This window comes from Bos indicus, chromosome 8 (assembly GCF_029378745.1).
Source record: "Bos indicus isolate NIAB-ARS_2022 breed Sahiwal x Tharparkar chromosome 8, NIAB-ARS_B.indTharparkar_mat_pri_1.0, whole genome shotgun sequence".
Classification (NCBI taxonomy): Eukaryota; Metazoa; Chordata; class Mammalia; order Artiodactyla; family Bovidae; genus Bos; species Bos indicus.
Window position 1 is genome coordinate 86,384,439 of NC_091767.1, and position 22,351 is coordinate 86,406,789.

A 22,351-nucleotide genomic window follows, 5' to 3' on the forward strand; every position below is an offset into this window, starting at 1 on the left:
CAGGCTCCTCTGTCCATGGGGTTTTCCAGGCAAGAACACCGGAGTGGGTAGCCATTCCCCTTTTCCAGGGGATCTTCCTCACTCAGAGACCTAATCTGCATCTCCTGTGTCTCCTGCTTTGCATTCTTTACCTGCTGAGCCACTGGGGAAGCCCTTGTGGTGCCTTAGAGGAATCCATTGTTATAGTGCACTTGAGAGGGATGGAAACACTTGCATGGCATTCACAAAATGGCATTCACCATCTCACTGGATGGTTGGCACTCACATAAATCCTTAAGGACACCACTTCCATGCCCTGATGCTGACACCTGCACTCACCCTCCAGAAACCACACCGCTTCCTTCCCTGGAGCAAAAGGGGAGCATCTCAGGGGAGACCCCTTGTGGGAGGGAGGCCCGCAGCTCAAAGCCCCAGGACCCCCGACATCTGGCACTCCCTGGTCATTGGGGTTATCATGCTCACCTGGCCCCACTCCATGGGTCTCTGCCTCCTTGCCTGTCTACTCTAGGGCCTCTATGTTGTCTTCCTTGTCCCCATCTTTCCATGCCTTGCCACCTCGGCTCTTTACACCTGAACGAAGAACTTGTTTCTAGTTCTCTCCTGTCAGCATTCACCCTGTTTGCCACTCCCAGCTGGCCCTGCCTAGCACACAGCTCTGAGAAAACACCCAGCCCTTTGTTTCCTTCAGAACTACAGCCGGCTCTGGATGTCTGCAAGGCTACCCAGGCTACTGAGGGTCCTCTGTCTTACCTCCTTCTTGGGTAAGAAAACTAGTATGTAAAGCACAGCCCCGCGGCTGGGCATTCTGTCTCTATATGTCTGAAGTTACTTCCATCCTGACTAATGCTAGTGGCCCATCTGCCACGCACTTCACTCAGGGCTTTCCAGAAATCCCCTCACACTCTCAACAATGTTAGGATCAAGTATAAGGTCATTATCATACTACTTTCTAGATGAGGAAACTGAGGCAGCAGGGTTTCACTTGACTTACCCAGGATTGTTTAGCATGAGGTAGAGACCTATGGAATCCAGAGGCGTTGAGCTCTGGAAACCAGGCTTTCAACCCCTTCCTCACACTGATTCTTCTGTATGACATTTTACATAAAAATATGTTTAAAACATTTGTGTCACTTTAAAAATTTTCTAAATTTCTTTTTAATTGGAGGATAATTGCTTTACAATGTTGGATCGGTTTCTGCTGTACAGCAGTGTCACTTTGGTAGACCTTGTCTCTCAACATTTGTGCTTTACCTGCCTGAACAACACACAAGCCTCATTGGCATGACCACTTGGGGTTCCCCTTGCCTGGACCTGGTCTGCCTTCCTCACCTGCTCTCCCACTGCCAGATTTCCTCTTTCATCTTTTCCAGGAACGGCTCAACAAAAGATGGTCAATTAATGGAAGAATGAATGAACTTCTGTCCCTATCCACCTCTGGTATACTCTCTTCAAGATGGAGCCAATCATGCATATATATGGAATCCAGGAAGCTGGTACCAATGAACCTATTCACAGGACAGCAATGGAGATGCAGATATAGAGAGCCGACTTATGGTCCGGGGCGGGGGAGAGGAAAGAGAGGGTGAGATGAATGGAGAGAGTAGCATGGATGCATATACACTATCATATGTAAAATAGATAGCCAAAGGAAATTTGCTGTATGACTCAGGAATCTCAGACCACGGCTCTGTAACAACCAGAGGGGTGGGAAAGGTAGGAGGTGAGAGGAAGGTCCAAGAGGGAGGGGATATAAGTACACCCATGGCTAACTCACATTGATGTATGGCAGAAATCAAACCAATATTGTAAAGCAGCCATCAATCAGTTAAAAATAAATATATATATACATTTTTTAAAAGATGTAACCAAGCAGTTGTTGAAGTGAATTGAATAAGGGACTGACTATCCCTCAGAATTTATTGTCCATATTTAATCAATAGGGATCCACATTCTGCACACACACTCACATATATGTGTGGAGTCCCACATATAAACAGATACATCTTCAGTTGATGATACCATTTCCCTAACGCAGACACATTTTGATTGGGGTAATAATAATCATACCTAACATGAATCACTACCTCATATTGGATACTTTCCTAAGCAGTTAACATACCTTAGCTCAGCTTATCCTCAGAAAAATTTGAGATTGATTATATTATTATCAAAGGCTGCCAAAAGGAGAAACTAAGGCCCAATGCAGTTAAGGAAAGTATCTTGCCCCAGCCGTATAGCCTGCGAGCGGTGGGGCTGAGACTCTGACACACCACTGTCTGCTTCTCACTATTGGGCTCTACTGTCTGTTGGTCTGGATGACTGGCTCAGTGTCTGCTTTCCTGTCATCCCAATAGGACACCAACCCAGCAAAACCCTCCGCAAATGTGTGTGTACTGCTTACGGAGATCATCACACAGCAGGAGCTGAACTAACGTCTCACGCACTTCTGCTGAGTTGCTCAGAGTCTATTAAACTGGAAGTTTCTCAGAAGACCAGAAATGTGGTCAAGCACCCAATTTCCGGGCTTCTAGTGTATTTACCAAACTGATAACATTCATTTTAATCTCTTGTTGAAACAAACCACACCTGCAGAGGACAATTTTTGTCTCTGTATCCGTCATTGTATGCATTTCACAGTGCAATTTCCTCTGGTGCATGCTACAATTAGGAAGAGTAAAGGTTGTGGGTGAGCCAGCATTAACCTGGGGCAGCTTCTCTGAAAATGCCAAATTTGTAAGGTTTCCTTGCTGCACTACATGCCTGTGGCTTCTCTTGAAGAATCACCCCCATTGCAATGCCAGAAGGCATGCTACAGAGAATCTGCCCAACTCCCTCGGGCCTTTTATGAAGAAAGCAGGTTCAGAAAGATAGAATGATTCCCTTAGTGAGTCTGGGGTAAGGAATGCATTAGAACCCCAACCTCCTGAGTTGCAGCCTTGGCTCTTTCCAGCGAACTACCCTGTGTGTGACTTTGCAGAAATGTTTAGATAAGGTTTGCCTCAGTGGCTGGAGCTGCATTGCAAAGTGGACGTGTCATCTCTTATTCTTAGTAAAATGACTTTTGTTAGAACACATTTCACAATTTTATATTTCACACTCTCGTAACCCAGCTAACTGTGTCCCAGTCACCAGCTAACTGCTGCCACATGCTTGCTCCATCACTGGAGGTTTTGCAATGAACACAATTAGCTGCTTCCCGAGTCTTGACCATTTTTAGTACATTCGCTTGTCTCTCTTCTACTTTTTTGTTAGTTTCCTTTATTTTGACACCTTTACTCACATAGACCATTGAATGTGAGTGAACAAAAGTGCTAATTGAAATGCGTGCCATCTGTGGCGGCTGAATTTGAGGACATGTTTCAATTTCTGTAATGGTATACTTGCAACATTCTCTCTTCGTTTGCAAAATCACCTCTTTCTGATCTTTTCCTGGGTCTTTTTGGAAATAAATGCTTTGAAATGTATTCAGACCATCAGCTGCTTTTGTCTGGGGAAATCATATAGTCACTGTAGAGATCTAATTTCTTTCTTAGCTTGAGCAAGCACCATTTAATAGGACACATTTCAACTTACAATACTTTAAAGACTGTACTTCCATGGTGAGTGTTATTTGACCATCTTCTATTACTCAATTTCCCACAAAAAGTAGTTTTTGAAGAATAAGGCCAAGTACACTAATGGAACCACGTGGCAGAAGCAGGGGGACTGAGGCTGGAAGACAGAGTGGAAATTTTGAACACTCACAATATCTGGGTTGTGGCTGGGCCAGGTAGGGGGCAACAGAAAAGAGAGGGTGGAAAGTTGGTAGAGGAAAGAATCCAAAGGAGTAATGAGGATTTGACGATTGAGTAAAGGTCAAGGGAAAAAATAAGGATGAATCAAATAAATCAAGAGAAAAAATGAAAAAGAAAAAAAAGCAGAAAGCATAAAGGTCAACAACAGTGGATGAATGGAAAGGGAAGGATCAGAGCAAAGCTAAGGACTGGAAATAACATGAAGTGTAGAAATAAAACAAAGTACACGAGGGAAATAAAGAAATGCCATTCCAAGAAGTTTCTGCCTGAATATTCAATGACTCATTAGGTCAAAACACCAGCATAAATTGCATACTGATGGGTGTGAGCAGGCCTCCTGTGGGTGACCAGCCTTGACCGTTGCTTCCACACTATCTCACATTTTAAAGCCTCAATGCAAAAGCAAAACAAAACTATAACCTATGGATTCCTAGAAATTGTTTCACCTTCTGTCCATAAAGTTTAATAAAAGGACACAAGAGCCTCAAAAAAAACCACAGTGCAGTGGAAGGACAAGGGTCCTGGACACAAAATGCTGGCTGTGGGGCCCTGAGGTCCCCAGAGAATTTTTAGTTATGGAAAGTTTTCTGCAAAGAAAGCCAGAAGCCAAAAGGTGGAGCTGTCCAATCTGGATCGCTGGGTAGGCTGCCTGTCTTTCAGCTTCCACAGCTTCTTTTCCCTGGGGCATCTCTTCAGAACTCCTCCATCAGAGGGGAGACCCTCCAGCCCCCATCTCCCTTAGATGGGGCATTTTCTTTTTCTCTGCCATGGTCCACACACAGGAAACCTGAATTCTCATTAGATAGCCCAGTTTGCAGCTACCCCTGTGTGAAGGGGCCCCAGGTAAAAACTTGTCAATACATATGTCTTGTTAGGTATGTTCTCCCTCAAAACATATGCTATTGTAGGGTGCTTCCCATCTCAAGAAGAAAAGGTTATATTCTTAGTCATTCCCCTCTCAAGAGTCATTCCCCTCTGCTGTTATATTTGCTCAGTCAGAAAGCGTGTTGGTAGTATAATCAGATGAGGCTGAATATGGTTCATTGTCTTCTGCCAGAAGTTCTCATCACAGTCCTGACCTTCTCTTCCCTCATTCCTCCCAGCACTAAGAGGAACTGAGGGTAAGGAAGTTTTGACTTCACTACTTCAACCAGACCCCTCTTCCTCCTCTTCTCAAGGACCTGGTAGCAAGCCTGTTCTACACTCTGGCTCATGCTGACTTTCTGGAAGCTTCCCCAACCTGAGTAATTTGTTTCCAATGTTTCAGTTTGTATGCTCCATTTACTCCTGTTAATCTGCAAGTGCTTGCCTAGTCTGTGAATGTTCTAGGGTATAACATTGGACACATCACCTCTTGAGTCATGGGGACAGATCCTTCATTGTATTCTTTAGTGGTTTCTTAATCACCAGGAGGAGCTAAAGAGTTATTTTCTAAGCTAGTATCACAGATATCTTTTACGCTTCATATGATTTCCAGGTAAGATGGCAATTAAAAATGATGCAAGCACAGTCTCAAATATACTCAAGTAATTAGAGGAGCAAAAGTTTTCAAAATTCAGCATAAAGAACCAGTTTCCAGGTTCAGAGAATTCCTCCTCTATCACCAATTGGGATGACTCCATGCATTTCCCCTACCTTTCTTGAATTTCTAAGTTGTTTTTCTATGAGGCTACTTACTACCCATCCTGGGCATCCCTGGTGGCTCAGATGGGAAAGAATCCACCTGAAAAGAAGGAGACCTGGGTTCGATTCCTGGGTGGGGAATATTCCATGCAGAAGGGAAAGGCTTCCCACTCCAGTATTCTTGCCTGGAGAATTCCATGGACAGAGGAGCCTGGTGGGTTACAGCCCATGCAGATGCAAAGAGTCAGACATAACTAAGCAACTAACACTACACTACCCATTCTAGGACAGCTTTGGAATTCTGCGAAACTATTTAAATAACAGAACAATGTGGACAACATGTTTGTAGGTTGGGATTGAGGTGATATGCTCTTAGTGTCTCTGGACTTCTAGGGACTAGAGGCATTTTTAACCCTGAAAAGGTAACTGACATGCATATGGTTTTAATTTCATCTAAGAGAGATTTTCAAAGCTACAGTGGGCATTGTGAGGATTTGGAAAAAAAGAAATGTATTAGTAAAAGTGAAAGGAGCAGAAAATATAAACTAAAATCAGGATTCATTTTCACCACAGGAGTCAACTCTTTGAAATAGATGTCTAATATAGGTAGCTGACTCAAAAGCCACACACAGATGTGCTTCTCGAATTGGTGAGCCTCTGGAAAGGTGAATTTGGGGAAGATGCTAAAACCCCTACTGCATGTCTGCGTTGACAGGGCCCTGTTGGTAAGTCTACACTTTACCAGATGAATTGTGAACATGCGTGTGTTCTGAACCACAATATTGCCCTTGGAGAATAGTTTGAAATGTGAAGCCTTCCGAAAACCTAACTGCTATGTAATAAGCATGTTTAAGTATCAGTCTTTGGGTACTTATAATTCTGTAATATGAGAATGGGGAAGACAGAAAACAGACAAGCAGCAAGCAGAATTTCTATTGACGATGGAGGTCGGTGATGGTAACTGGAGGAAAGGGGGTGTTCACTCTACTCTTGGGTGTTTAGTTCAGATTTTTCTTTTTCTAAAAAGTGAGTTTTTATCATAGGAAAAAGAAGTGGGCACTCGTGAAAGGCATTTAGCCCAACTCCCACATAGTCCAGGCAGATCAGGAGACCCTTCTGCACCTGCCACATTCTCTGTTTGGGCAAGTCTGTGCATCACTGTCAGGAATATGGCTCCCTTCGCAAAGGCTGGCACTGCTGCTCTATGTGTAAACGAGCCCGGTGTATGTCACGTGCCTTTTCAGTCTTTGGCTCCATGACTTAACTCGTCGTGAGGTGTCCTTTCTCCTATCACTTTATGTCTCTTACGTAGCCAGAGAATTTTTGGGAAAAGCCAACCACATCCACTTAGAGGCAGAAAGACAGACTTGCTCCTAGCTTCAAGATCAAGGAGACCGTGAGCAGCCGTCTCAAGCCCCAGCAGCAAACGCCAGCGGGCGTATCAGCTGGGCGCACGGGGCCCGGGAAACTGCATCCCGGGCAGCCACTCTCGGCGTGGCCAGGGGGATTGGGGGAGTGGCAGATGGACCTCCGCCAGCTTGGTTTCCCCGTCATATTATGCAAAAACTTCGCAGCCGTCATCTTCGTCCTAATTGTGTAGTGAACGACATTTACTCGTGCGTTGCGCTTCCCCACCTAGCCAACCCCTCGCTCCCGGCCGTCGCGCTCTCAGTGGAGACGCGCGCGGAGCATTGTAACCGCTGCCTACGCAGCACCCCTGGGCTCTGATCCGCTGCCTGGCCCTCTCCCCTCGGCGGCCCGTCTGGAGTCCTGGCCGCTCGCCAGCGCCCCCAGCCTTCCCTCTCGCCCATCTCCAGGAGGAGGGGTCCTCCAGGAGTGTGCGCGGAGGAGGCGGCGGAGGTCCCTGCCACGCCCCGGCCAAAGAGGCCTGCGGCCCTCAGCCCCGGTACTCGGTCAGCAACAGGTAGCTCGGCCGGCGTTCGGGGAAACAAAACGCGCCTCGGCGAGCGAGCAAGGGTCGCTGGGCTCAGGAAGGCACCTCGGTGACCGAGAGGGTGAAGACAGCGTTGAGGGGAGCCGGACGGCGAGGCGGAGGTCTCCGGCCCCTCCCCAGGCTCGCCCCAACCGAGGCGACCTCGCCGGCCGTTGCGCAACCCTGGAGCGGGGCGCGGGGCGCGGAGCGCTGGTCCTCCCGGCACTCAGGCGACGGTGGTGACCGCGGCCGGGAAGGGACGCGGGCCGGGTGCTGCTGGCGCTGCCGGGAGGAGGAGTGGGCGGGGGCGGAGTGGGGCGGGGCCTCGGAGAGCCCGCCCCCGCCGTCTGCGGCCATTGGCGGCGGGCTGGGGGCGGGTGCGGGCGCGGCGATTGGGGCTGGGGCCGCCCGTCACGGCGGGGCTGGCGGGCGGCGACGTAGCGCCGCGCTCGGAACTGACCTACTAACACACATCTCCCGGCGCGGCCACGGCGCCCGCGGACCAGGCGCGCCGCCTGCCTCCCGCGCCGCGCCCTCACCTCCGCCTGCCGCCCCGGAGGCCCGGCCGAACCCCGGTCCCCGAACGCCGTCGGCTCGGCTCCCGGCCCCCGTTCTTTCTTCCCGCCGCCCCGACTCGCCAGCCGGAGAGCAGGATCACGGTAAGCGCTCCGCCCACCGCTGGCCGGGGCCCGGCGCCCGGCTCCCCGCGGGCTCCTGAGGCGCGCGGCCGGCGGGCGCTGGGCGCGGGGCGGGCTGTGCGTGGGGCCCGGCTGTGCGCGGGGCTGGCCCGCGGCTGCGAGTGTGCGCGGGGCATTCATTACATAAACTTTTGCTGCCTTGTCAGGAGGGGACTCGCCACCTTAAGGTGGCTGCTTTGATTGCAGCGCCCTCGCTCCGGCACGTAGTCCGGGCTGGCTTGCGCTCCCCCCGCTGCTGTTGCATAATGTCTCCTGATTTCAGGAAAATTGATGTTTTGGTAGAGGAGAGCGCCGGGGAGGCTGAGCCGTCTCTTGGGGAAGGGCTGCGCTCTCTCCTTTCTGGTCCCTTCAGTGGGACTGGCAGCGGAGGAGAGAAGGGGGGCTGAGTAGTGGGGAATAGTCTTGATTTTCTCGTTGAGAAAGAGCGTCGGTAGCGTGAACGGTGACGGCATTCAGAGAATGCCTGCGCTGCGTTTGTTTGTGTCCGGGGCTGAGTCTGCACAGACGTTTTCCACCCTGTTTGTCGTCAGCGTGTTTTACCAGCGCTCGGGGAGGTTGTGGGATTTGTCCTTGCATACATTGCATAATCTGCCCACGGTGAAATACTGGCAAGGATTAAGGGTTAATGTGCGAATGTGCGCGTACGTGGGCAATGATTTGGTAATTGTAGTGCAGCGTTGGGTATTGGATCATTATTTGCGTGTATACTACGTCCCAAACGAAAAGGATGTGTCTTTTTTTTTTTTAAACACTCCTACAAAACATAAAAGGAAGAATTCCTCGGGTTGTATTCTGATCTTGGATACTACCCGAGCTCGTCCCTTTGGTGTTCTGAACTATTCTTTTTAAATCTGGGACAAACCATTGTGACGTTCACCTCCCACCTTCCTAATTTTAATGCATTCCGTTCGATCAGCCCTTTTTTTTCACCTTATTGTCATTGCTTTTTCAGACACGACAAGACAGCACATAATAGTTTCCTGGAAATGTTGCATTATGTAACTGACGAATTTGCTGGCAGTGAGCATAGGAAGAGGGAGCTAATTACGTGATTTTATAATCTTGCTACAAAGAAAGTAGGACAATCTCAGCCTTTAAAATGTCACTGTAACAGTTTTTTAAAAGGATATTTTAAACAAGCAAGTAGACAACTGGGTAAGCATTGAGTTTGCTCATGTTGCCGAATGTGCGTCTTTTGCCCTAAATGAAATGTGCGTTCTTCTAAATTTAGCCCTAACTATCGCATTTTAACAATTGTGGCCTCACAGCGCTATTTCTGGTGTTTTCTCCAGGGCTGTGTGCAAATACAAGTTCAAGGCCATTTGCTGTAGTTTTAACTCCACGCCTTCCGAGAGACCTTTGATAAGATTGTATTTTTAGGAAGGCATTTCGCAGAGCCCGGTGATTTGCTGGATGCTGACTCCCATTTATCTTTTTAAAGGACACTTTAGGAAAGTGCTGTTCCCTGAGAACAGCAGGGGATGACCGAGTGTCATCTTTTGGTCTTGGCTTTTGTAAATAACAGCGAATGAGGCCACAGTATTATTTCACATTTTTTTTTTCGTCCAGACCAGATATGATTTATGGGAAACAGATATAGGTTAGTAGACTGTATTTTTTTTAATGGATGTCCCAGTTTTATTCATGTGAGAATTATATGACTATGTAATATACTCAGATTTTAAATTTATTCCTGGACTCTTATGTAGTGTGTGTGTGAATATATGTGTATGATGGTGTGTGTATGTCAGATTGTTTCCCCCTAATGTAATAGTAAAATAATTAAAGAGCAGGGTTGTGGAGGGTTTTTCAGGGGCGGGGAGAGGGCAGAGAAGGGGACAAAGATTACAGAGATTCACCTCTGGAACAAATTTATTGCCCCAAGTAATTGAAGTCGCTTTCCTAGAAGCTAATATTGCTCCAGGGCCCCAGTGTCAGACCCCCGACCTACTCAGGAGCTCGGGTTGGGAGCCCTGGGCCTGAAGGGGCCGTGTAGCGCCACCTTCCGATCGCGACCTTAGGGGTGCTCCCTTCCTCCCAGCGCGTTCCTCCCAACTGCGGCCCCTTCGGGTCTGGGGGTGTGTGGGAGGGTGTGGGGGTGGCGGGCGCGGACCTCGGTCAACGGCAGGGAGCGCCCTTGGGCGGCGCTTGGACCGGGGCTGCAAGGCGGCCTGCGCTCCTCCTTCTCGCCCCCTCCCCACATTCCTTTGTTCTGGCGCGGGGGTCTAGGCTGCACCGAGGCCCCTCTGCGCCGCCCACCCGGCGGGGGCGGGCCCGGGGGGGCGTGGCGCGGGGGGCGGGCGGGGGCCGCCGAGGGACCGTCCGCTGCCGGGGAGTGCGGTGCTCCCTAGGTTCGCTTGGGCGGAAAGAGGGAAAGGGGAAGGGAGGAGGGACAGAGAAGAGGGCAGCTGGAGCTGGGGGATCGGAGCCGAGCGAGCTGGAGGGACCCAGGGCGAGGCCGCTCCGCGCGGAGAGGGCTGCCCGGCCCCCTGAGCGCTTCAGCGCCGCGGCCCGGGCTGCTCCAGGGGCCTGCCCCTTGCTTTTTTTGCGCGCTGAGCTCCTGAGCACCGCCGACACCTTTGTTCGAGAAGGCGTCATTGTGTGTCCTTCCGATTCTTGTAAAATGAAAAAGACCTAAGAAAACCACCAAATGTCAACAGACCACAAAAATTGGAGGTGGGGGGTGGGGGTTGCTTCAGTATTGATGATGATGACAAGGAGGACCCCAACTTGACGAGTCAAGTGTATATATATATATATTTTTTGTGTGTTGGTAGATATATATTTTGAACACTAGTTATGTGGCTAGACTAGAGAGAACTCGAATCCCCCCGAGTTAAATATTTTAAAAAATCACAACACTTGTGTGGATGGGATACCGCTGTCCTGCTGAGTAAGACTACGGTACTTTCATCCTGGCAATAAGTCTTCTGAGACTGTGCTCATGCAATAAATCGCAGTAAATTCAGGGCAGCGTCACAGTTCTCTAAAAGCCATCAGCGAAAAGTGTATTGTTTAAAAAGTTGGCTTCTATGGGATCAAATCCTATCCACCCCCCTCCCCCGTCCCTAATGGTTTCTTTTGAGTTTCAGGCAGGTCAGTAGCTAGGAAACAGTGAAGTGCTACCTAGGAATACAGGCTCTGGGCTCAGAAAAGCTGGGTCCCAGGCCCTAGTCTTGGGGACTGCTCTGATAGGCCTCCGAGGTAAACTGAGGGAATAAATCCTGTTTATTTAGCTGGAGAGTTGTGGGGAGCTCAGTAAATGCTTCCTGTCTAAGTGACTTAAGTGACCAGGAAGCAGGTATATGTGCGTGTGTATGTGTGTGTATTTTAATATTCATCTTTATTTTTCACTGCCTAAGTCTCTGTGCAGTAAGGGTTGAAGTTTGAACTAAGCCTATAGTTAAAGATTCTTCTTGAAATACTGTGCTTTTGTTGTTGTTGTTGTTCTAGTAATGATTAATTTTTTTCTCAAAACTATTTGCTATTTCATTCAATGGTAATTTTAGTTTGAAGGAAATTCTTGACAGGATTGCAGAACCTCATACTTCCCAAGTCATTGGGTTAATGTTCGGGGGAACTGTTTAAAGGAACAGAGAGAGGTGAGTTGATGGTAGCGTTAATTGTGTAAAAAGGGCCAAACAGCTGTCTTTTTCCAGTTCCCTTGACTTGTTTTGATGGTTTTCCTGGGCCTGGATAATCTCTGGGTCTAAAATTCCAGTCAGAGATCACAGGCTGGTTCGACCTCACAGATGAGCTATCCTGGGAGGCAGTGTGTGCATCCTTTATGGTTAAAACCCTAGGATATGCCCCATGAAACTGTCAGTGGTTGACCTATTAATGTAGAATTAAATTTCATTTGGTTTATCCTTGTAACATAGAACAATGCTTCGCTAAGAATTACAAGAGGCAAAAATTAGGCCTGGAACTAATCATAATTGTTGCCTTGATGCTGCTTATTCTTCAGAAGAGATGATGAGCTAGTACTTACTAAAATGGACCCTGCCTGTGCCAGGCATTGTGTTGACTCTTCTATTATCATCCCCATTTTAGACTTAAGAAAGTGGACCTTAGGAGAAATTGATTAGCAGTCCAGGCCAGGAACCTGAAAAATGGGTTTGTGGGGGAGGGGGGCTCTGTCTCTGTCTCTTCCCTGAGTATGAATGCAAGCTCACTGGAGTTTTTGAAACAATTTCCTTTTCTGTGTTAAAGACTTATCTTTGCTAAGTGCAATTATAACATCACTATGATGCAACAACCTGAAAATTAAAACCCTTTGTTTGGGCCCTTTCCCATGTTGAGCAATGTGCTTGACTCACCAGCTGAGTGGATATTTCTAGTTGACCTTGCTTTGGTCCATAGAGTCAGTTCCGAGACGTGAATGTGATTGCAGCATAGAATGGAAAAGGTGCAGTCATATTGCCGAGGCTTTATTTTTACCCGAGTAAAATCACACATACTTCATTATTTCCATTGTAATCCAGATGGCATTGATGCTGTTCAGAGTTGTTTATTTTTAATTTGTATTAAGGAATGAGAGCACACTTGGGATTCAATTCAAAATATGACAGAAACAATGTAATTGAAGTTTCCTTTAATATTCATTTCTTGTTTTTGTAAGGTATGCCTGTATTTCACAGGGTTAACACATTGTTTGATATCCTGTTATTTTTCTAAATTACATTTGAGTTGATTTTTATCCAGATTGGACTTGTGTGAGAATGTCGAAAGACATTGACCTTTGATCACAGACATTACATAAGAGCTTTTCAGTTTCAAAATGAAGTTATATTACCACCACCCCCAATTATCTCTCAAATTTCATTACAAATAACTTTCTTGTAGTTAAAAAAACACTGTTTCTCATATGGTTTTAATTAGAGTATGCTAGCTTGTTTTTATGATAAGAACGTTTAGTAGAGATTTACTAGATACCTTTTGTAATAATCTGTGCTTTGAGCATTCATTTTCATTGGAAGCAGAATGATGTTTATAAGCCTTTTAGTTCTCAGAACATGGTGTCTTTTATTAATTAACTTTCTAGGGATCTAAAACTGGAATTAAGTAGCCTTCAAATAAACACTAAAAATAAACATTTAAAATAATCTGTTCTACTCATGAGGCACATAGTAAATGGCATTTGTAATCGTCTGCTCACTGGGAAAGAAACTGAACAAGAAATTAAAAAGTCAAGCTGAGGAAAACTGGAATGATTCCTCAGTGTAATTAGGAACATTCACAACCTTGCCCTTTCATACCCTTTTCTCACCCAGCCCTGCGCGCACCCTGTTTTCCCCATCATTGCCACATGTTGCATGTATTCTGGCATTACTTACCTGTTGCAGAAATTTCCTATAACTGGGTTACTTCATGATTATTGGTGTCCCTTAGGATTTCAGATTAGTTGCTAGTTAATGAGAAGTTATCTTTTTGAAAGTTTCAAGAAAACAAATGGTCCCCATTTTGAAGTGACTGCAGATGTTTTTGTTGTTGTTAATGCATTAGTATTTCATCACCCCCACCCTTCCAGTTCCCCTCGCTCAAGCCTTGAAGTTGTTTGGTTGTGTTAGCATCTATGCATTTACCCCCAGCAGTCTTCAGAATATTTCCATTGAGAGCTCGCTTACAAATAGTGGACTCTTTTTATTAAAAAAAATAAAAATAAAAAGTTAGCTTATACTATACTATTTCATATTTCAATCCCGTAAATTATATCAGTGCTATAGTAAAATGCAATGTTGTCATTGTATTTATTAAGTTTAAATCTAATTTTCAAGTAGCCCTTTGTTGAGGATGAGAGAGCAAGGAATTTGAAGTATTTTCATTTATCATAAACTTTCTCTGGTTTTGACACATTCATTTACAGAAGTATCCGAATAGAAAATGTTGGTCAGTTTGTTGCTATGCTAGGATAGATTTTGGCAGAGCGTGTGAGAATCTGTTTATGTGTGTATTCATATCTTGATCAAGTATACATTTCTCTCTGACTTCAGGGTTGAAGTCTATGTTACTAGAGACAGAATTATATTATTAATGGGAGGCATTTATGAGGTTTAACATAGTTTTCTTAATTGAAAAAAACATTTTATTTTCTAGCCTGATTAGAAGATCCTCGTGCAACTTCAGGGTGTCCCACCCCCAGATTTTATTCTCATCCAGGAAAAGAAAATAAAGCATTTTATTGAAACAATCACATCATGGATTTTACCCACAGGAAGAAAATGTAGGTTAATATTTGCTAGTATTACTAGTTTAAAGAACTGTGAATTGATTCATTAACTTTTATCTTTTTTCACTAAAATGGCACTTATCTCAAAAATAAGCAGTTGTCTTCCTAGTGGAGAGATGTAGTTTAACATAAAAGATTTTTTTCCTTTAATGGTATCTATACTATATCTCCAAGAGTGTAAACAGCACATTCAGAGAGTAGAGGAAAAATGAGGTAATTTTGTCAAAATATTTCCAAATCATTGGGCATATCAAATAGTACTTCATCTTGTATTGACAGAATGTTAAAATCAGAGATTAGAATAGAAGCAATTTGCAGTCTCTCTCAAGAGATAATAAAATTTTTTCATAGTAGGTTTTAATGTCTAAGCTATTAGTCAGCTTTTAGATGCTTGAAACAAAATGTTTCTTTTCTTGTTTTGTAACAAGTTTAAATTGTCCACTAGTATTTCCCTGAGAGATGTGTTGGAGGCCAGGGAAGATATAGGTCTGTTACTGTAAACATAAGTCATAAGGTCCCTCCTCAAAAAGAAATTAGGACTAGAATTTGTGCTGTAAAGCTTTATTTGTTTAGAGAATTTTCTAAACCAAATTTAATCTTAATTAAAAACATTTAGGTCATCTGACTTAAGTAGAATTTTAAATCTGGGCTTACGAAACAACTCCTGCCTGTAGAAATCTCGTGATGTACTATGAAAAAGCATTAATTAGCAATGGCACGTCCGTGTTAGGTGTGGGAAAATATGTCATTGGAATGTGATGACTCCTGCTCTTAAATTTCTCTTTTTATTTGTGTTTTTAAGAAGCAGCCATATTATCTAATGGGTGTAATGAAACCGATCGTGCTGAACACACCAGCATCATAGAATTGGCATTTAGTGTCAATTACTCACCAGAAAGGAAACTAGCGGTGACTGATTTAACACAGCGTTAGTGGTGATCTGAAAACTTGAGGCAGAGGTGAAATGACTGTTAAATTAATCATAAGGGAAAACACTGGAATCTGAAATAAAGGTATTAGTTGAACATAAATACTGATGTTTTTAGAAAGCACTGCAATCCACCTTTGCATGCTCTTTAAATGTATTGTTGAAAGGCACAGATAGATTCTCTCCCCTCAACATCTCTGCCCTCTAGTGCTGCATGATCTTGGGAAAGTCCCTCAGTCTTCTGTGTTTTAACTGTACCCTATTCCCATGTTGAAAATTGATATATTTTGGGTTTGTGAAAAAAAAAATCGCAGATGACAGTGCCAACAGCTGTAACTTTTCTTTTCTTCTATTTATTTTAGCATATAGGATTGCCAGGAGATTAAAATTTTAGAGACAGATGAAAATTTAGAATGCTTTCTCAATTCATTAAATAATCACAGATATAAAACAACTCTGAGGAAGATGGAGAAAAGTTCCAGATGGTACCTTTGTTGTCTCAAAGAAGTTCTGGCCACATCTAATAGTGCTTTGCTGCCCCCAAATCACTTAGTTGCTGCTGCTGCTGCTGCTAAGTCGCTTCAGTCGTGTCCAACTCTGTGCGACCCCATAGACGGCAGCCCACCAGGCTCCCCCGTCCCTGGGATTCTCCAGGCAAGAATACTGGAGTGGGTTGCCATTTCCTTCTCCAGTGCATGAAAGTGAAAAGTGAAAATGAAGTCGCTCAGTCGTGTCCAACTTTTAGTGACCCCAGGGACTGTAGCCCACCAGGCTCCTCCATCCATGGGATTTTCCAGGCGAGAGTACTGGAGTGGGGTGCCATTGCCTTCTCCAAAATCACTAAGTAAATGGGTATATATTACACAGAAATGAGAAGAACAGAACTGAGAATCTTAGCTCTTCCACTTAACTAGCTGTGTGACACTGGGCAAGTTGCTTAACTTCTCCCAGCCTTAGTTTTCTCATCTGAAAGTGGTTATTATCATGAAGGCAGTGAAATAATGACAGGCCAGGCTCAGGGTGCCTGTTGCATAGTCCGTATTGAGTAAATGGCACCTGTAATGATTGTTTTTATTGTCACCATACCAAGAAAAAATCAGCGTGGCTAGAAACGTGATACGTACACTGACTCCCCATGTTGGCAGCGTTCCTACCACACCCGTGGATGAGTACAGTGCTCTTCTGTATTCATGAGCCTGCCTCTCACCAAAGACTAAGGGGTCCCTGATTCTTGGGAGTTTGATTCTTCCTTCCATCTTTATCGGCCCCAAGTCTGGCTCAGTGCCAGATATACAGTAGGTGCTCCATATCTGTTGCATAAGACAAGTAATGAATAAGAGAAGTTCTCTCTTAATAAGTAAAACAATCTTTTTTAGAATTTATGTAATAATATCAAATTTCAAAGAATGTATCAGCAAGTTTTTGGCTACATAGCTCTCTTAGGTAAGGCAAATAAGTCTCAGTCAAATGACGAGCACCTAAGAGGTTCAGTTTGTTGCTAGGATACAAATATATTAATTTGCTCCCTGAACTAATCGGCATTCTAGTTGGGCATACAAAACAAACATGTAGGAAGATACACGTTGTACAAAATCAGCACCTCTCTCTATAGTATCTTGAACTGCTAGTAAATTCTTTTCAACACAGAAAAGTTATTTGATAAATAATATTACAGAAGATACCCTTATGTAGTATGTGATGATTTGCTGGTGGAATCATAGAGGCAGTTACTATGTGCAGATGAGGGAAGAATCCAGATTCTAGTATACCTAGTGAAATTGAAATCGGAAGATTAACTGAAAAGAAATGAGATTTTTCTGCAGGTTTTGAACATACCAAACAAAGTTATAGAGATGAAGAAGTGGACATACAGTACTTAGACACATAGAAGTGGGTTAAGAGATTTTAGAATAAGTGAGATATTTTTGTTAAACAGAAGTAGGATTATTTTCTCTATGCATGTGGCAAGGGCTGCCTGCCTGCCCTCACTCACACTAGACTCAGCGTGATTCTTTGGAACAGGAGATTGAAATCAGAGTCTTAACTCACTCAACATAGGTTTGAAATGATGAAACAGATATGAAATGATGAAAGAATGAAAAGTTTAGAAAGAGTAATACAGACAGAATGGTGGGGCATTTCAAAAGCATAACTGTAACAATTCATAGGTTAGGTGAAATGTAGAAAGAATTTAATTTTTTTCCAAGGAAAGGATAAATTTAAAAATGCATGGAACAGAAAGATGGTCAAGTGAAAAAAATACTCAGAATCATAGTGTACAAGGAAATAAATAGTAGTACCTGGGGATACAGTGGAGATTTGAAATGCATCTTGGAAAAGTTCAATATAGTTATCTTCCTGGAGTTGGAATTTTTACTCTTGCTTCAGCATTCATTTGATTTTAGTGGGGAGGACTTAACAGATTTAAGAAATACAAATTATTGACAGAAGGAAATAATCCCTTCAGTAAGTAGAAGGAAAAGGAGTTTTCATGTCAGACCAAGAAATAATAAGTGCAAATATAAGAAGTAGTGTAGTTTACTAAGTGATAACTAGGAAGCTCCCTTTCTCACACCATCACGGCCTGCTGTGGCAGACTCGTTGCCTTCATTTCCCACTAAAGTATATTATCAAAGACAAACAGAAGCTCAGTATTCATAATCATTAAGTTTTGCTGAATTGCAACTCACTGTTCATATTGGCTCAGTTTGATGGGCGAAAATGTGGCATTAAACCTTATCCTTGATGATCCTGAAATGATTACATCATTCCTTCTATTCCTTCTGGAAAAGACACAAGAAGCTGGCAGGCTTTTCCAACTGATAAAATCAAACTTCATTAGTCAATGTAAAACTATGCACAAGAAAGAAAGAGGGACATGGAAACATTAACTCTTTCTAATGGGGCAGGAGAGAGTGCCATATACAGATAGTGCTGAATAAACAGTTGTTTTACCATATCGCCTTCATGAAAGTATAACCTACTGGAAAACTAGGCAGAGAAACCCTGTCCAGAAACACAGATCCTAAACTACCATGAAAAGATTGTTATTGGAGCCTAATATGGATTTATTATCTCCTGTCAGGCCAAATTCAGATTATAAATTTGTCATCAGTGGAAAAGGAAGCTAGTTGATAGTCCTGTTTTCGAGTTCTTATATTTTGTTTGAAACTAATTAGTAAAATAGAAAGAAATTCTTTCCATAATTACATGCTCTCAGTTTAAAATAATTTTAAGTTTCAAGAAGGCACTGTACTTAAAAAAAAAAATATCTCTTTGAATAGTAACCATTTGTTTTAGGCTGAAGCTACTATATCAGTGAAATCTTTTAGGACAGAATTATCAGGACCAAAAAAGGCATTGTAGATGCTACAACCTTAAGTGAATGTTTGATAAATCAATTTGAGGGAACCAGGGGTAAAAAAGCATTTTCTCATAGCACAAATGCGTCAAAGAGACAGCTTTATTGAGAAGAGTCCTTTTCAGGTGTGCTGAGTCACTTGGCAGAATGACTGTGACATAAACCACATAAGAATTAAACAACTACAACTCAGTTGTTTGTGTGACTTTTATTTTTGTTTTTGTGGAAATAAAAATCTAGCTCCATTTCTGTTTTCCATATAATTACAGAATCTGTCTACTGACATTAAAAGGGTTTACTTGGAAAAGTTCCTTTTATGAGGTGAACTGGTTTGCTTGGCAGTCATATAAATGCTATCTAAAGGTATTCAGAAGCCCCACAAGATGCAAGTACTATTTAAAAATGTACTAACCAGAGGCGATCTGTCATTTCCTTCCTGTAATGTCCTATCCCCACATGCCCCACCCCACTGTTTTTTCTCCTGAAACACAGCCGCCTTCTGTTTCTCCCCAGGGCAGATCTGTTCTTTTCTCTCGCTCCCCTGGACCACATACTCCCCTGCTGACCGTTCTCAGTGGGGACTTGTCCTTTACAACTTTACAGTATAGGTATTTGGGTACTTACTTTCTTTTCAAAGTTGTAAACTCTTTGAAGGACAGAACTATTTCCCCTCAATGCTTCGTCTAGTTTCTTGTACATAGCTGGCAATAAATATTTACCAAATAGATAACGATTTCTCTTTGTGTATTGCAGGTCATCTAGAAGACCCCTACTTTGTTCAGTGAGAGGAGTGGGAGAGATTTATTCTGGATGGTAGAACAAAAGGAAGAATATTGATGGATTTTAAACTGCAGTTTTTAAAGCACTTGAGAACACTGAGGAAATAACTTCTTCTCCTGCACTGCTCATATAGGTTAAGGTGCAGCTGATGCAGCTGAGAAAAATGCAGAGCATCAAGAAGGAGCAGGCATCTCTTGATGCTGGTACCAACGTGGACAAGATGATGGTGCTTAATTCCGCCTTGACCGAAGTCTCCGAAGACTTGACGACAGGGGAAGAACTCCTTCTCAATGAAGGAAGTGTGGGGAAAAACAAGTCTTCAGCATGTCGGAGGAAACGGGAATTCATTCCCGACGAGAAGAAGGATGCCATGTATTGGGAAAAGAGGCGGAAAAATAACGAAGCTGCCAAGAGGTCCCGGGAGAAACGTCGACTGAATGACCTGGTTTTGGAGAACAAACTCATTGCACTGGGAGAAGAAAACGCCACTTTAAAAGCTGAACTGCTTTCCCTAAAATTAAAGTTTGGTTTAATTAGCTCAACAGCCTATGCCCAGGAGATTCAGAAACTCAGTAATTCTACAGCTGTGTACTTTCAAGACTACCAGACTTCCAAATCCACTGTGAGCGCCTTTGTGGATGAGCATGAGCCCTCCATGGTGGCCAGCAGTTGCATTTCTGTCATCAAGCACTCTCCTCAGAGTTCTCTGTCTGATGTTTCAGAAGTATCCTCGCTAGAACATTCACAGGAGGGCCCTGTGCAGAATGGCTGCAGAAGCCCAGAAAGCAAGTTCCAGGTCATCAAGCAAGAGCCAATGGAACTGGAGAGCTATGCCAGGGAACCCAGAGATGACCGAGGTGCCTACCGAGGGGCCGTGTATCAGAACTACATGGGGAATTCCTTTCCCGGATACTCGCACTCTCCCCCTTTGCTGCAGGTCAACCGATCCTCCAGTAACTCTCCGAGGACATCAGAAACTGATGAAGGTGCAGTAGGAAAGTCATCCGACGGAGAAGATGAGCAGCAGGTTCCCAAGGGCCCGATCCACTCTCCCGTCGAACTTCAGCGTGTCCACGCCACGGTGGTTAAAGTTCCAGAAGTGAATTCCTCTGCCTTGCCACACAAGCTTCGGATTAAAGCCAAAGCCATGCAGATAAAAGTGGAAGCCTTCGATCATGAGTTTGATGGCACGCAAAAACTTTCCTCGCCTGTTGATATGACGTCTAAGAGACATTTCGAACTCGAGAAGCATACCACCCCCAACCTGGTACATTCTTCTCTCACTCCCTTTTCAGTCCAAGTGACTAACATTCAAGATTGGTCTCTCAAATCTGAACACTGGCATCAAAAAGAACTTAATGGCAAAACTCAGAGTAGTTTCAAAACTGGAGTGGTGGAAGTGAAAGACAGTGGTTACAAAGTCTCTGACCCAGAGAATTTGTTTCTGAAGCAGGGGATAGCAAACTTGTCTGCAGAGGTGGTCTCACTTAAAAGACTTATAGCCACACACCAAATCTCTGCTTCAGACTCTGGGTAAAATTACTACTGAACAAGCTCTGGGCCTTTAGAGATGTCATTTGCAATAGATGAGTACGTTTTGTATTAGCCTGAATTTTCACTGGACCTGTGATGTCATTTCACTGTATAACGTTCACATGTTGTCTGTTGGGTGTCTTTTTGTGCACAAATTATTATGAAGATTAGACTGTGTTATCACTCTGCCTTGTGTATAGTCAAATAGTCCATCGCAAAGACTGTATATATTGAACATTATTTTTGTTGTTCTATTATAAAGTGTGTAAGTTACCAGTTTCAATAAAGGATTGGTGACAAGCACAGAACTTTTGCTCTATTGCACTTAGTTTTATGGGAAAGAAAGCAATTTAAGTTACAAAAGTAGATACTGTATTAAGATACTCTGCATTTTACTTATTTGCAGGAGTTTTCTCCCATCTATAGTAAATGAAAGTCACTCAGTCATGTCCGACTTTGTGACCCCATGGACTGTAGCCTGCCAAGCTCCTCTGTCAGTGGAATTCTCCAGGCCAGAATATTGGAGTGGGTAGCCGTTCCCTTCAGGGCATCTTCCCAACCCAGGGATCAAACCCAGGTCTTCCACACTGCAGGTGGATTCTTTACTGTCTGAGGGAAAACTAAAACATAAGTTCAACACATAATTTTCTTTTCCTAGTTTGGTCCAGGGTATGGTAAGTTTGAAAACCTTCCATAGGAGGAGAATAGAGAAAAGGGGGTGGGGAGTGCATTTTCTTGCATCTGAGCCTAGTAATTTACTAAATTACTCCCTGTTATATAGTTTTCTTTAAGGTTTCGTTTTCTATATCCTTTTTGTTTTTAAGTAGAAAAATCCAAGTTGTTTAGCATCAGCATGCCTTTAGTCATCTCTTTTAAGTATGACACATGGAAGTGAATAGTTGAGTCATTGACCCCCTTTGTTATTTAGAGGTTCTATTAAAGAGTGGATTAAAGACTAAGGATGAAGTCATTTTTATGTTATTGTAAATCTTAACAGTTCTAGGGTATAACAGTCTAGGAAATTAAGCTAGTGAAATACTGTTTTTACTTAGTTTCCAGAATTTCAAAGAACACATCAATGATCACATTTCATCATATTCAACCTGAGTATATGTAATGACTTGGCTTTTTACAGTTTGTTAATGATGACTATAAATAATAGCTCCAGTTTGGAAACTATAATATAGAAGTCCAGAAGAAAGCGTCATTCTAAGTAAACCAGTGGCAAGATCATGACTGATGGTTGGTCCAGGATCCTCAGTCGTCCCATGGAAGTAAGTGTCCTTAAATACACATTCTAAGTAAACCAGTGGCAAGATCATGACTGATGCTTGGTCCAGGATCCTCAGTTGTCCCATAGAAGTAAGTGTCCTTAAATACACATTCTAAGTAAACCAGTGGCAAGATCATGACTGATGCTTGGTCCAGGATCCTCAGTCGTCCCATGGAAGTAAGTGTCCTTAAATACAGGC

General features: G+C 43.7%; 1 protein-coding gene across 3 annotated transcripts; it reads left to right on the forward strand.

The window, feature by feature from the left end:
• The first annotated feature begins 7,793 nt into the window (after positions 1–7,793).
• Positions 7,794–21,187, forward strand: NFIL3 (nuclear factor, interleukin 3 regulated). 3 transcript variants are annotated; one of them, XM_070795170.1, is made up of 3 exons: positions 7,794–8,009; positions 14,145–14,271; positions 19,320–21,187. In XM_070795170.1, the coding sequence occupies exon 3, from the start codon at positions 19,495–19,497 to the stop codon at positions 20,881–20,883; it is 1,389 nt and encodes a 462-aa protein (XP_070651271.1). In that variant the 5' UTR covers positions 7,794–8,009; positions 14,145–14,271; positions 19,320–19,494; the 3' UTR covers positions 20,884–21,187. The 3 variants fall into 3 exon arrangements, with proteins under 3 accessions (XP_070651271.1, XP_019822178.1, XP_019822180.1); XM_019966619.2 differs by lacking the exon at positions 14,145–14,271; XM_019966621.2 differs by lacking the exons at positions 7,794–8,009; positions 14,145–14,271 and adding an exon at positions 8,243–9,648.
• Positions 21,188–22,351: the final 1,164 nt, after the last annotated feature.